Source organism: Phoxinus phoxinus (genome assembly GCF_949152265.1).
Source record: "Phoxinus phoxinus genome assembly, chromosome: 17".
Classification (NCBI taxonomy): domain Eukaryota; kingdom Metazoa; phylum Chordata; class Actinopteri; order Cypriniformes; family Leuciscidae; genus Phoxinus; species Phoxinus phoxinus.
The window spans coordinates 15,790,338-15,801,989 of NC_136892.1; the positions used below are offsets into that span (position 1 = coordinate 15,790,338).

The 11,652-nt window shown below is 35.7% G+C and overlaps 3 protein-coding genes across 3 annotated transcripts; 1 reads left to right on the forward strand and 2 right to left on the reverse strand.

Moving 5' to 3' along the window:
- Positions 1–2: 2 nt before the first annotated feature.
- On the forward strand, positions 3–3,032 carry epdl2 (ependymin-like 2). The gene is made up of 6 exons (XM_079584949.1): positions 3–154; positions 305–339; positions 461–595; positions 709–895; positions 1,181–1,271; positions 2,711–3,032. Exons 1-6 carry the CDS (start codon positions 76–78, stop codon positions 2,835–2,837), a joined length of 654 nt encoding a protein of 217 aa, XP_079441075.1. The 5' UTR covers positions 3–75; the 3' UTR covers positions 2,838–3,032.
- On the reverse strand, positions 2,947–7,956 carry otub1a (OTU deubiquitinase, ubiquitin aldehyde binding 1a). Its single transcript, XM_079584948.1, has 7 exons — positions 7,780–7,956; positions 7,267–7,328; positions 6,476–6,574; positions 6,170–6,288; positions 5,863–5,947; positions 3,737–3,931; positions 2,947–3,466 (listed from the first exon to the last, which is right to left on the reverse strand). Exons 1-7 carry the CDS (start codon positions 7,823–7,825, stop codon positions 3,269–3,271), a joined length of 804 nt encoding a protein of 267 aa, XP_079441074.1. The 5' UTR covers positions 7,826–7,956; the 3' UTR covers positions 2,947–3,268.
- Positions 7,957–8,396: 440 nt separating this feature from the next.
- cox8a (cytochrome c oxidase subunit 8A) lies at positions 8,397–10,389 on the reverse strand. The gene is made up of 2 exons (XM_079586748.1): positions 10,211–10,389; positions 8,397–8,788 (listed from the first exon to the last, which is right to left on the reverse strand). Exons 1-2 carry the CDS (start codon positions 10,328–10,330, stop codon positions 8,678–8,680), a joined length of 231 nt encoding a protein of 76 aa, XP_079442874.1. The 5' UTR covers positions 10,331–10,389; the 3' UTR covers positions 8,397–8,677.
- Positions 10,390–11,652: the final 1,263 nt, after the last annotated feature.

An 11,652-nucleotide genomic window follows, 5' to 3' on the forward strand; every position in this document is an offset into this window, starting at 1 on the left:
GCTCTATAAGAAGAGGTGGGCTTGGAAACACTGCTGTTATTCGCTTTGGTTCCTGTTTACCAGCACTCCACGGTAATGATGAAGATCCTGTTTCTGATCCCAGTTTGCCTGAGCCTGATTCTCAGCAGCTGCGCACAGAGGCCCGAACCCTGCAGTAAGACCTCCTGACCTTTTGTCCTTTGCCTGCACATTTTAGTCAACTTTATAGTGCAGTTAATATAACAAAAAATGGATATATGCTTGTTTTGGATCCTTTTAAATGAATCCGTTTAAATGAAACTTGTTATTCTCCCTTGGCTTCCAGAGTCTCCACCCTTGCTAGAGGGAGCGCTGACCGCAGTAAGTGGACTGTCTTGACATACATTTTGATCTCTAACTTCTCTTAGTTGGCTTATATCTGCAGAAAACCGTGAGTTATGTGAAAATGCCCTCAGTAATATTATCTTCTTCTCCAACACAGTTCATCCCAGGGCAACACTTGCGTGTTTTTGAGAAATTCTCCTATGATGCCTATGGACAAAATGTCCGAGTTCGAGCAGTTGGGAAAGAGGGCAGCGAGACCTTCCTTGTAGACAGACTTCTGCTCTTTAGAGAGGTAAAGAACCACATTTAAGGAAAAATAGCAAGACATAAATTTAGCAAAATTCATCATAGGGGATTGTGTTACTGACTGCTAATATGACCCAGAGTTTGCACTCCTCTCAACAGGGGATCAGCTATGAGATCCACTACCGCAACCAAACTTGTGTTAAGACTGCATTAAAGGTGCGATTCAGACATATTGGGGTTCCCCATGATGCCCATTTCCTGGATCAAATGGTCTTGGGTAGCAGCTCTATTCTAGGACAAGGATTGCTCGTCAATAACTGGAATGGAACAGCGGAGGAAACAAAAGGTAACGTGCAGCGTTATGCTGCCTGATGATTCGCACAGACTGCAATAAACAACACAAATGTATTAAAACATCACAAGTTTTTACTTTTCTAAACGGTCACAACAATCCCAACCAGTCTAAAATATAAAAACTTATAATAGGCTTACCATAGTGACAAATACAAGTTTTGGAAGAATTTATAGTGTATAGATGTTTTGAACAACAATATCGTTTTGGTTTGAGTGAACCGATATAAAATGTGCTCTAGTTCCCTAGTTGGCTTATGTTCTCTACTGTTCTCTGCAGAAAACTACCTGCTGACCTTCACTGCGTTTGGCTGCGTGCCTCTCTACACCATTGATTTCACACAGAAAGGGGAATTATCTGTCATGACAAGGTTAGTGGTCAAAAGTAGGCTGATCTGTACAGAAACTATAACCATGTCTAACATGTTTTTCATTAAAGACCAAAGACCCATGGATAATACTTATGTAATCAAGTGTGCAATCTTGTCCTTTGCTTAACCACATTTGTTGTACGCCGGTGAAGAACAACAGCAGATTATGCAAGCAACTCTTAACCAATTACATGTGTTTACATCGCCTTTCCTCTTCCTCTGATCAAGGCTGTCTTCATGCAAGAATAATGAATAACATGCACATAAAACAAAAAGTGTGCTTCATGAAAACAACTAATTCTGTTAATAATCAAAATGAGAAAAGGTGGATGCTGAATGGGTCACAGATGTAGACATTACCTTAGACTCTGAGTAAACATTTCAGATGTGGTTTGTATATTATAATACAACAGCGGTCAAAAGTTTGGTAACATTACTATTTTTTAGGTTTTTGAAAGAAGTCTCTTATACTCATCAAGCCTGCATTTATTTGATCAAAAAATATAGTAATATTGTGAAATATTATTACAATTTAAAATAATTCAATTTAAATCTATTTTAATATACTTTAAATATAATTTGAAAAAATTATAATATATATTATATAATTTAAAAATCACATGTTCCAAAAAATATTGAGCAACTTAACAACTGTTTCCAACATTGATAATAACTCAGTATTAAATTATTATCAATGTTGGAAACAGTTGTTAAGTTGCTCAATATTTTTTGGAACATGTGATACTTTTTTCAGGATTCATCTAAGAATCCTGAAAAATAAAAGTTAAAAAGAACAGTATTTATTCAAAATAAAATATTTTCTAACAATATACACTACAGGTCAAAGGCTAATGCTGTTCTTTTTTTTTAACGTTTTATCAAAGAATCATGATAAAAGTATCACAGGTTATAAGAAAATATTACTTTTTAAAACGGTTTTCAACGTTAATAACCAATCAGCATATTAGAATGATTTCTGAAGGATCATGTGACACTGAATACTGGAGTAATGGCTGATGAAAAATCAGCTTTGCGTCACAGAAATAAATAATATTTTAACTAATATTAAAATAGAAAACCATTATTTTAAATTGTAATAATATTTAACAATATTTTTTTCTGTATTTTTGATCAAATAAATACAGCCTTGGTGAACATAAGAGACTTCTTTTTAAAAACATAAAAACAGTAATGTTTCCAAACTTATGACCGGTACTATAATAACATTTTCTGACAGTTAAATATACATTTTCTCACAATTTTGGATTGTTTCTTAATTTGACCAATTATTTTATACCATCACCTATTTGTTTCTAAGTATTTTACATTTAACACCTTACTCGCCCCTAGGGATCACTGAAGTAATATATTTAAGCAAATAAAAAGTCACCTCAACCTCAAATGGATCCAGAGGCCAACATGATTTCTTCTTTCCGTAGCTTCTTTGACCTAGTGGAGGGAATAGAGAACCCAAATGTCTTCATCCCACCTTCATTCTGTGATTCTGTGGAAGTGCTGCCGGCCAAAGAAGGCGTCATGACAAACTCCTTCTTCGGTCTTCTCTAAGAGGAACAATGTGTGTGTGTGTTTCAGTGCACGTCTAGCTTAAATTGCAGTATGGATGCACAATTTTAAACCTACGTACATTAAACAATGTGACTATGCAAACTATGACTACTGCAAGTTATTTTTTATTCTGATGAAAGTCAAATACAGTCAAACATGATAAAGCAATTTCCATTCCTATCATAAATGACAGGCAGTCTTCAACTACAAGAAACAAACAAAAATAACCACTAAGTGAAATAACCATATACAACTGAAAAAAAAAAATCTGATGAAGGTTAAACTGTACAATGTCCAGTGCCTTGTATAACAGATTCTCCAAGAGTCTTAGGGGGGTTTTGACAGGAAATTGCAATGTCGAGGTTTCACAGGTTTAGAGTCGAGTCAAACCCACAGCACAGAGATAGACGAGGCCTTTAGAAGCCCATCTGCTATTTGTACAGGATGTCGTAGTGGCCTGGTCGGTAGAGGAGGAAAATCTTGGGCTCTCCGCCTTCAGGGAAGATGTGGTGATTGACTGTTCCTCCCTCTCCTCGATCCATGTACTCCACCTTGATGCACACGTTTAAAGCCTGAGCCAGAGCTATAATGTGAATGTGATCACTCTCTTTGGACATGGGCTCCACCTCCTGGCCAAAAAAGAAGGACACGCTGGTTAAAAATGTTGCAAAGTCATTGAAGAGCAGGTTAATCTACAACAGGGGTGTCCAATCCTGCTCCTGGAGGGCCAATGTCCTGCAGAGTTTAGCTCAAACCTTTCCCAACACACATGCCTGGAAGTTTCTAGTAACCCTGAGGACCTTGATTAGCTGGTTCAGGTTTAATTAGGATTGGAGCAAAACTCTGCAGGACAGTGTCCCTCCAGGAGCCAAAATAATAAATCACTTTTTCAGTGTTACCTGTTGGCAAAACTCTCGAACGGTGCGACCGCCCTCTATGAAGTGCTGGAAGAAGTCTTCCTCTCTTTGCAGGTACCCAGAGGTCACCAGCCGCAGATAGACGACCAGATAATCCGACACGCTCTGCTCATTAAAGGAGCCGAGCAGCTCACCTACAGACGGTTGCTTATCACATGTCTCAATCAGGTCCATGAACTGAAGTGAACAAGACAAGAGGAAATTAATTGTGCAAGAAATTCATTTGAGATTACCCCAAAGAAAGAAAACGGCAAACGGGAGATACATGATCTTCAATGTTGTACCGTACTCATTTTCATATATAATTGTTACGTCAACAGGACTGGTTTCAAGTTTCCAGTGCTGTAATTGTAAACTTAAACTATTAAAAATGATTTTAGTTAATTAAAATAAAGCTGAAATATATTAGATGAAAAACTAATTTGAGACAAAAAAGGTAATACTTCATTTTAAGGTGACGTAGTTACTACATGTACATTCTAGTACAGTAAATTATGCATAATTACAAGTAAATAACCCTAAGCTTGTGATATTTCTTCAGACACTGTGATGGTTGTGATATGATGTGAGTGGAACCTCACCCCCATAACCATCAGAAATCTGAACGCATATAGTACATTTAAAGCTACACTGTGTGATTTTTACCCCCATCTAGCGGTGAAAAGGTATATGACCATCCAGTGAATATTAGTTTCTGTTCCTCTCAATTCCGATTTAGTTTTAACTCCTACGGTGGCCAATGTAGTCCAAGATTAACATGTCTTCCAGTTCGACCTCGTCCATGAGTGTTCCTTCAAGTGATGAGGTTACTTTAGAAAACTATTATAATTTGCAGTAATTTAATTTGTCAGTTAACATATAGGTTATGACATCTATGTAAAATTAATAATAGTTTTATGTTTTTGTTATTTTTTTACCATTTCATTGTTAACATCAGCTATCAGGTTCCCAGACTAATGCAAGCTAATCTTAGTAAAGTAACTTTTATCAGTGCTATCGTTATTCTGTATATTGTATGACATCACTAGCGTAAGGCAACGTTTACATTGTAGGCTATATCATTTTCTCCGTGAGCAGAGATCAGCTGATGTGACGGAGGGAGAGGGAGAGGTAGAGGGAAAGGAAAAAATAAAAACAGGGCCGGTGCCAGTGAATTGCGGAGACGTGAAAGGCGAAGCTTGAATTAACGGGTATGTCCCTCTTTGGCTAATGTACTTTCAAGATGGAGGGGGACAACATGGCGACCGACATTCGAACCCCTCACCCGTATGTATTTTCAATGGCATATTATACACTCACGAGAATACTTTATTACTTGAACGAAGTAAATATACATTAATGAGCACATATATTTTTGAAAGAACTAAGTGTTTTTAGCTAAGAATAAACTAAAAAAGTTACACAGTGTAGCTTTAAGATCCAGTTAAAGAAATGGCTCATTGATTATCAGCGCTTTCAACAATAACTTACTTCTAGACCTGCTCTCACTGCCCACTGCTGGCTTCTTGCCTGTGTGTGTGTGTGTGTGTGTGTGTGTGTGTGTGTGTGTGTGTGTGTGTGTGTGTGTGTGTGTGTGTGTGTGTGTGTGTGTGTGTGTGTGTGTGTGTGTGTGTGTGTGTGTGTGTGTGTGTGTGTGTGTGTGTCATGTTTTTATCTGATGTTTATTTGATTGTTGGTTTGCTGTGTTTCGATCCTACATTTTAACATAATAGTATAACTAAATTTATTTTGTAATTTTTATGAAACCGCAGGTCAGAGTTCACCAAATCCAAACTTTAGAACAAAGCTAAATGCGTTTCCGGCCTCATGCATATGAATGGAAATCAATAGAACGAAAAGTGTAGTGTGACCGTACCTTTAGAGATGTAGCCCTGGCAACGAACTAAAATATAATAAGCTGAAGTACTAAAATGACAAGAATGAATTAAAGCTAAACAGAAATATATATTTTTTTAAATAAAATTAAAATAAACCGCAAAACAAAATGACTCAAATTTAAATAAAACCTGATATATAAAACGTATTAAAAAAAAATCAAAACTCATTTAAAATAGTAATAAATACTATAATAAAATATACATTATCTGGACATTTTCCCAAAGACTTACTGTGTTGTGAAAATCTTCAATGGTGAATTCTGTGAAACCTTGGCTCACCAGATCCAGTTTACTCTTGGCAGCAATAGCCTTAAACCTGTCAAGTGAACGGAACCAAACACAGTCTTAGAAGAGTGTGCTAAAGGTTACAGGAGCTACTTGAGACCATATTCTTCTCCTCATACTTTCATGAAATGTATCTTAACAGGCTTGACACAACAAGTAGCTCGTCAGTCCACATTGAAAGTTAAAACGCTGCATGATGTGACGATCACTGCCATTTAGATGTTCACTTGAATGTAGGCTGGCAGGAAGTTACCTATGTAATTCTTTGCTGTCTTCAAGTAAAGACTCCAGATGTGAGAAACCAAAGGCTCTGTAGAAACAGTTCCCATCTGGCCGTGTTTTGCGTATAGATGAGTACTTCTCCTGTAAGTCCTGTTGATGAAACAGTTTTGAAAAGAAAAGTCAGAGATACGGGTTCTTGGAAATATTTGTGTATAAGTACATATTTGTGTATGTGGCTGGATAACTGAGATAAAAGACAAAGATAACTGCTTTATAAAAAATAATGTATGCATAGTATTCCATAAACATTCATTCTCTACTAAAAAGGTTCACTTACTCTTATCTTCTGCTGGTAAATGGTGTCATCATCTGAATACTCTCGCTTAAGGATAGACAGTTCCTGTCTTTCTGACACCAGAGAAATACTGGTTGCTATCTATAATAACATTCAAGATGGGTTAAAGATTGAATCTTGCTTTTTTTCATAATCATGTGCATTCATAAATACATGTAGCCTATAGTGGCTAAAATAGTACCCACACCTTTTGACCAATGCATTTCCATGAGTCTTCCTGTCATTCATGATTACTGGATAATGATTTTTCTTCAAATAAACAAATAAGTAATAATGATAACAACTAGAATAACTTTTTTTTTAGTGCAATGCCATAATAGTTTTCCATAATAGTAGGAAACCTGGATCCTCATTAAACTGTCTCAAGTACATCACACATTTTGCTCGATTTTAATCAGCGACGTTACTTTAGTAGCCTATCATTTAAATACTATATTTTTTTAGTAAGATTTTAAATTAGTTAGCCTAGTATTTTTCTCTTTTCATTTCAATTTTAGTTAAAACTTTAGGATTTGTTGTGTTTTTGCCATTTTATTTGTTTTTTAAACATAAACATAGTTTACGTTTTTTATACATTATGTTTCCATTAATTACTTAATGACAACGAACCTAATATTAATACAATCTTTCAACTGTACTAAAGCAGAATCAGAAAAATCATGACCTGTTGAGAGTGCTTTGTTTGCAGAAAAACCTTTAACTCTACAGGAGCGTGTATAAAGCATCACATGACACTACAATACAAATGAATGAGTAAATCGCTCAATAATTACCTCTTGCTGAATCTTATCTTGCTGTGCAATAATGGCTTCGTCATATGCAAGACAATTCAGCCCTGTCAAAGAACAAACACAAAATTGAGAGGCTTGAGAGAATAATACTTGTTTCTCCTAACGTTACATGGTCAGGCACACACGTTAGCAGCTAGTAACGTTATTGGCTGTTACTCCGAGACGAGTGTAAAGGAATTTCTACATTTGTTTCCACGGTGCAGTGCATTTATAAAGGCGTGTGTGACACACAGGGAGTATTTTCATTAAACGTGTATATTAAGCTAAAGCTAGTAACGTTAATCGTATAAAGAATGATAAAATTATTTGGACACTGAAACAAGTGCTTTCAAACATAAACAATGAACTCTCAGCTATTGTTATTAGCAGGTTAGCAGAGCGCTAGCTTCTGATCCCTTAACTCTTGTGCTCCATACAGCTCAAAATACCAGCGACATGTGCAAAACGATGTAAAGCGAATTTGGTTCTAGATAATAGCGGTAAAGTACTTCTCACCATCAGCCTCTTTTTGAGGGATCTCCTGTTGTTGCTCCTCCGCCATGTTCCTGCAGAACAGTCATTTCCGGTCACCTGATGGATTGGAATCGCTGGAGATGTATCTACTTCCGGATGAGATTCTTCACCACTTTGTACCTGAATCATAACCTAATGCACTACAATTGTTTTACACGTGTAAAAACGTTTGACTATTTAAATGTTTTAAACCGAATTTCTCCCATAAAAGCTGGTGGTAATAAGTATACATCTTGACATTACTAATTAAGAAAACAAAGTGTTATCTTAAAAGAAAAAAATAAAGTATAGAACTAAAATAAATCCAATTGTATCATTATTATTTTTTTATTTCATTATACACCTTTGTGTCAGCAATTAGATGTTTGTCACCATATATCTACATTTGATCAGACCCAATAAATAATTCAGTAAATTTGTTGCAGGACTCCAACATTAACTTCTCTTATACAAGTTGTACAAGCCTTGCAGTCATTGACTTAGCAAAAAGACATTCAAATACAAACCCATCATGCAACAGGTTATTGAAAGGCATTATATATTATGCTTTATTCCAATAGCATATTGTCAAAAACAAAAGACAAAAAACAGACACAGAATTTAAGATTTAAATAATGATTTATTTCAAATGTAACAGCTCCAGGTAATAAGAAACACCCATCATTAAATGTTATTACACAGTTGGTAACAGGGAGCAGACGCTCGGTGTAATGAAGACTGGAGTGTTTGGAGGAAAGTAACCAGTCGCATGGAGAGGTAGCTGGGTGGCTCAAGGAGAGATTGTTCTGCTGTTCAGGTAAGTCGGAGGTCTGTGTGATGGTGGTCCCAATGTGTTAAAAGCAATAAAACCAGACAAACTGCTTTCAGTCAATGACAGTGATCATTCAGATGCATCAGAGTCTCCCTTCCTGTAATTTTCCAGGTTGGCCAGAACCCACCCAGCTGGTCCCAGGATGGCAAGAGAAAATAAGGCCAGACCAATTGTTGTCTCCTGTAAAAACAGACATAAGAGTAAGACCCAAACAACTGTTAGGTAGCCATGTGTTGCATCTTGTAATTAGGACTTAGCGTGAATGCAACATTATAACCACTTAAAGTCGCCATGAAATCATGGTATATTTTATAAGGAAAATTGCAGTATTTATTATGATTTATTCGTTCACATTATTTTGTATGTGCCCTCGTTATTGTTAATCAACATATCTTCCACTCCTTTCAACATCATATTCATATCTTCTCTGATGATGGCGTGACAACCTGCACTCAAGTGACAGCAATACCAAACCACTAGCCTACATTATTTGCAATCAAATCCTAAATGGACAAAATTAAGTCCTGCCCTCCATTTTTCTTGTTCGAGAAGCAGTTTCACTCAGATATGCGTAACAATAGAAAGAAAAAAAGAACCGCAACTTGTTTCATGCGGACTTTAATAGAACTGTAGCAACATCCTGCTGACACATCACTTGTAGCACTGCACAGACTTTGTACTTTCATTCCAATGCAAGCTAATCAATGCCATCTTGAGATTCAAAACGGTTACTGCGACTTCAAATGGAATAAAAAAAAATTGCCTTGGAAATCTAAAGGTATCACCAAATGTACTATTAGATAGGCTAGTACACAGTAGCTGTTTTGAATAATCGTGCTTCTCGAACAAGAAAAATGGAAGGCAGGATTTGATTTTGTCCATTGGGATTTGATTGTATTGTTGTAGTTTGCTATTGCGGTGTCATTAAGAGTATATATAGCCATGTATTAGCCTAACTAATATATACATGTGTATATATATATGTATATATATATATTTTTTTTTTATTTTTTTTTATTAAGTGTTGTTTATTATTATTGTTTTAATTAAAGATATTACACACACACACGTGGCCAGAATCCCTCGAATTAAAGCAAGAAAACGAAAACATCCTTCCGAGAAATAAGGAACCGTAAGAAACATCCAGAAATGGATGAGAGATAATTGAAAGTAGCACTAGAGGAAGTCATGGCAACGTTACACTCCTCTGTAGCATAAGTATTAGCCTAGCTAACGTTAACTATTATATATCGCTTGAAATATACACAATGGTCCTCAAACGCGAATTCTTTTTTTCTTTAAAGAGTAACTAAAAGCAATATAACTAAAAAAAATTGAAATTCAGTTCGCCGTCGATCCTTTTGCTCCACGACCTTCCGAATAACCGCTATGGGACGATTAAGTTTTGGGTGCCGTTTCAACCACAAACCACATTAGTCCAAGAATAATGCTAAAGTACAAACGATATCTATTTATAATAATCGTGTGAATTAGAGGTCAGACTAAACTGAATTTGTATGTCTCCGATGACCACTTTGGGTCTAAAGGTGAACGCCAGGGAGATCATGGCCTTCACTTCGTCCGCTCTCTACAGATACTCACAGCGGGCCCCAGTGCATCCTTGGCTGGACGCGAGGCGATGTTGGCTCGCTGGGTGATGGTTGATCCCCGCAGAACCGGAGCGGTGCGGATCCGAGCAATTCCCCGCAGAAATCCAGACATCTTGCTGCTCTGATATATCGAGTATGTAATGAACAGGAAGAGGAAAATGACACCGGAATCTGCAGCAAGCGCTCATGGGAAACATCCGTATGCGTATGTGTGGGAGTTGTAGTTTTTTGTGCATAACCCATTTTTAGTTTGTTAGGCTGTTAAAAATACTTGCGCCGTCACTAGTTATACATTATTAAGATTATTCATTACATTTGTGTACGTTAGTTATGTAACAATGACACAGCTTCTTTGTGGTGACAGTTAAATGGTCACTAAACAATCTTCTTTTACTTTTTTACATAACCGCCTGCATGCCTCATGAGCCCAGCAGAACGTGTGCCAGTTGACGCAAAAGAGCAAGTTATCAGAAGATCCTTGTCTGCATACTATAAGAAATTATTTATATATTTATATAAATATTTATATTTATATAATTATTTATATTATTTATACACATTTTTGGGTGTGCCAGACTTTCACCCAAGCTTGCCGTACAAGTCCTGAAAAGTGAAGCTAAAGTATCTCGATCGCTCCCTGGTGGCTGGTCCCAGTATAGGTATTTTTATTGTATCAAACAATAAGCAGACATAAAGGACAGAACAGATAGAACTTCTACAGGAATGAAATTATATAAAATATATGTAACATTTCACACACACAAAAATGTGGAAAAGTAGGCTGCGATTTAGAGAAATTTTGCTTGTGAATAATTTTTTTTTAATTATTTAAAATGAACACAACAAAATCAACATCCATATATTTTGCCACAGTATCATTCACCGGGTATATTTTATGTAAGATCTTAAAATTAATTTCTTTAGTCTTATTGGAATAACAGCCAGGCTTCCAGTCTATATTCAATAAAAGAGGCCCAATACAATTAGCCTTTAGCAACATTATATTTTTTACTCTGAAGAATTTGTTGAATATGCTTATTATTACATTTCTTGTCAAAAATACTTATTCCATCTAAGATCAAATCAGGTTTTTTTGGTGACACTCTTACTAAAACTTAAATGACATTTAACAAGTTGACTTAGACCGGTAGGAATTGCTTTAAGCACTGCATTATATATATATATATATATATATATATATATATATATATATATATATATATATATATATATATATATATATATATATATATATTCTTTAAATGGAAAGGGGAAATTATGAACAGACATACATTCTTCAAATAAAATTGAAAATATACCAGATATATAAAAAATTTGAGAGAATTCCAATTATATTCCTGAGAAAACCAGATTTATTCCTAATCATTATATTAGAGTTGTTCCATAGAAAGGTTTTATGTGGAGAAAAATTGT

What these genes read in the sequence shown, in the direction of transcription:
- epdl2 (XM_079584949.1), top strand. Translation starts at nt 76, where the DNA reads ATGATGAAGATCCTGTTTCTGATCCCAGTTTGCCTGAGCCTGATTCTC. An exon ending in GACTTCTGCTCTTTAGAGAG is followed by an intron (nt 596 to 708) that starts GTAAAGAACCAC and finishes TCCTCTCAACAG; the next exon opens with GGGATCAGCTATGAGATCCA. An exon ending in AACAGCGGAGGAAACAAAAG is followed by an intron (nt 896 to 1,180) that starts GTAACGTGCAGC and finishes TGTTCTCTGCAG; the next exon opens with AAAACTACCTGCTGACCTTC.
- otub1a (XM_079584948.1), bottom strand. Translation starts at nt 7,825, where the DNA reads ATGGCGGAGGAGCAACAACAGGAGATCCCTCAAAAAGAGGCTGATG. An exon ending in AAGATAAGATTCAGCAAGAG is followed by an intron (nt 6,575 to 7,266) that starts GTAATTATTGAG and finishes ATGTTATTATAG; the next exon opens with ATAGCAACCAGTATTTCTCT. An exon ending in TTGAAGATTTTCACAACACA is followed by an intron (nt 3,932 to 5,862) that starts GTAAGTCTTTGG and finishes TGTTCACTTCAG; the next exon opens with TTCATGGACCTGATTGAGAC.
- cox8a (XM_079586748.1), bottom strand. Translation starts at nt 10,330, where the DNA reads ATGTCTGGATTTCTGCGGGGAATTGCTCGGATCCGCACCGCTCCGGTT. An exon ending in AGGATGCACTGGGGCCCGCT is followed by an intron (nt 8,789 to 10,210) that starts GTGAGTATCTGT and finishes CTGTTTTTACAG; the next exon opens with GAGACAACAATTGGTCTGGC.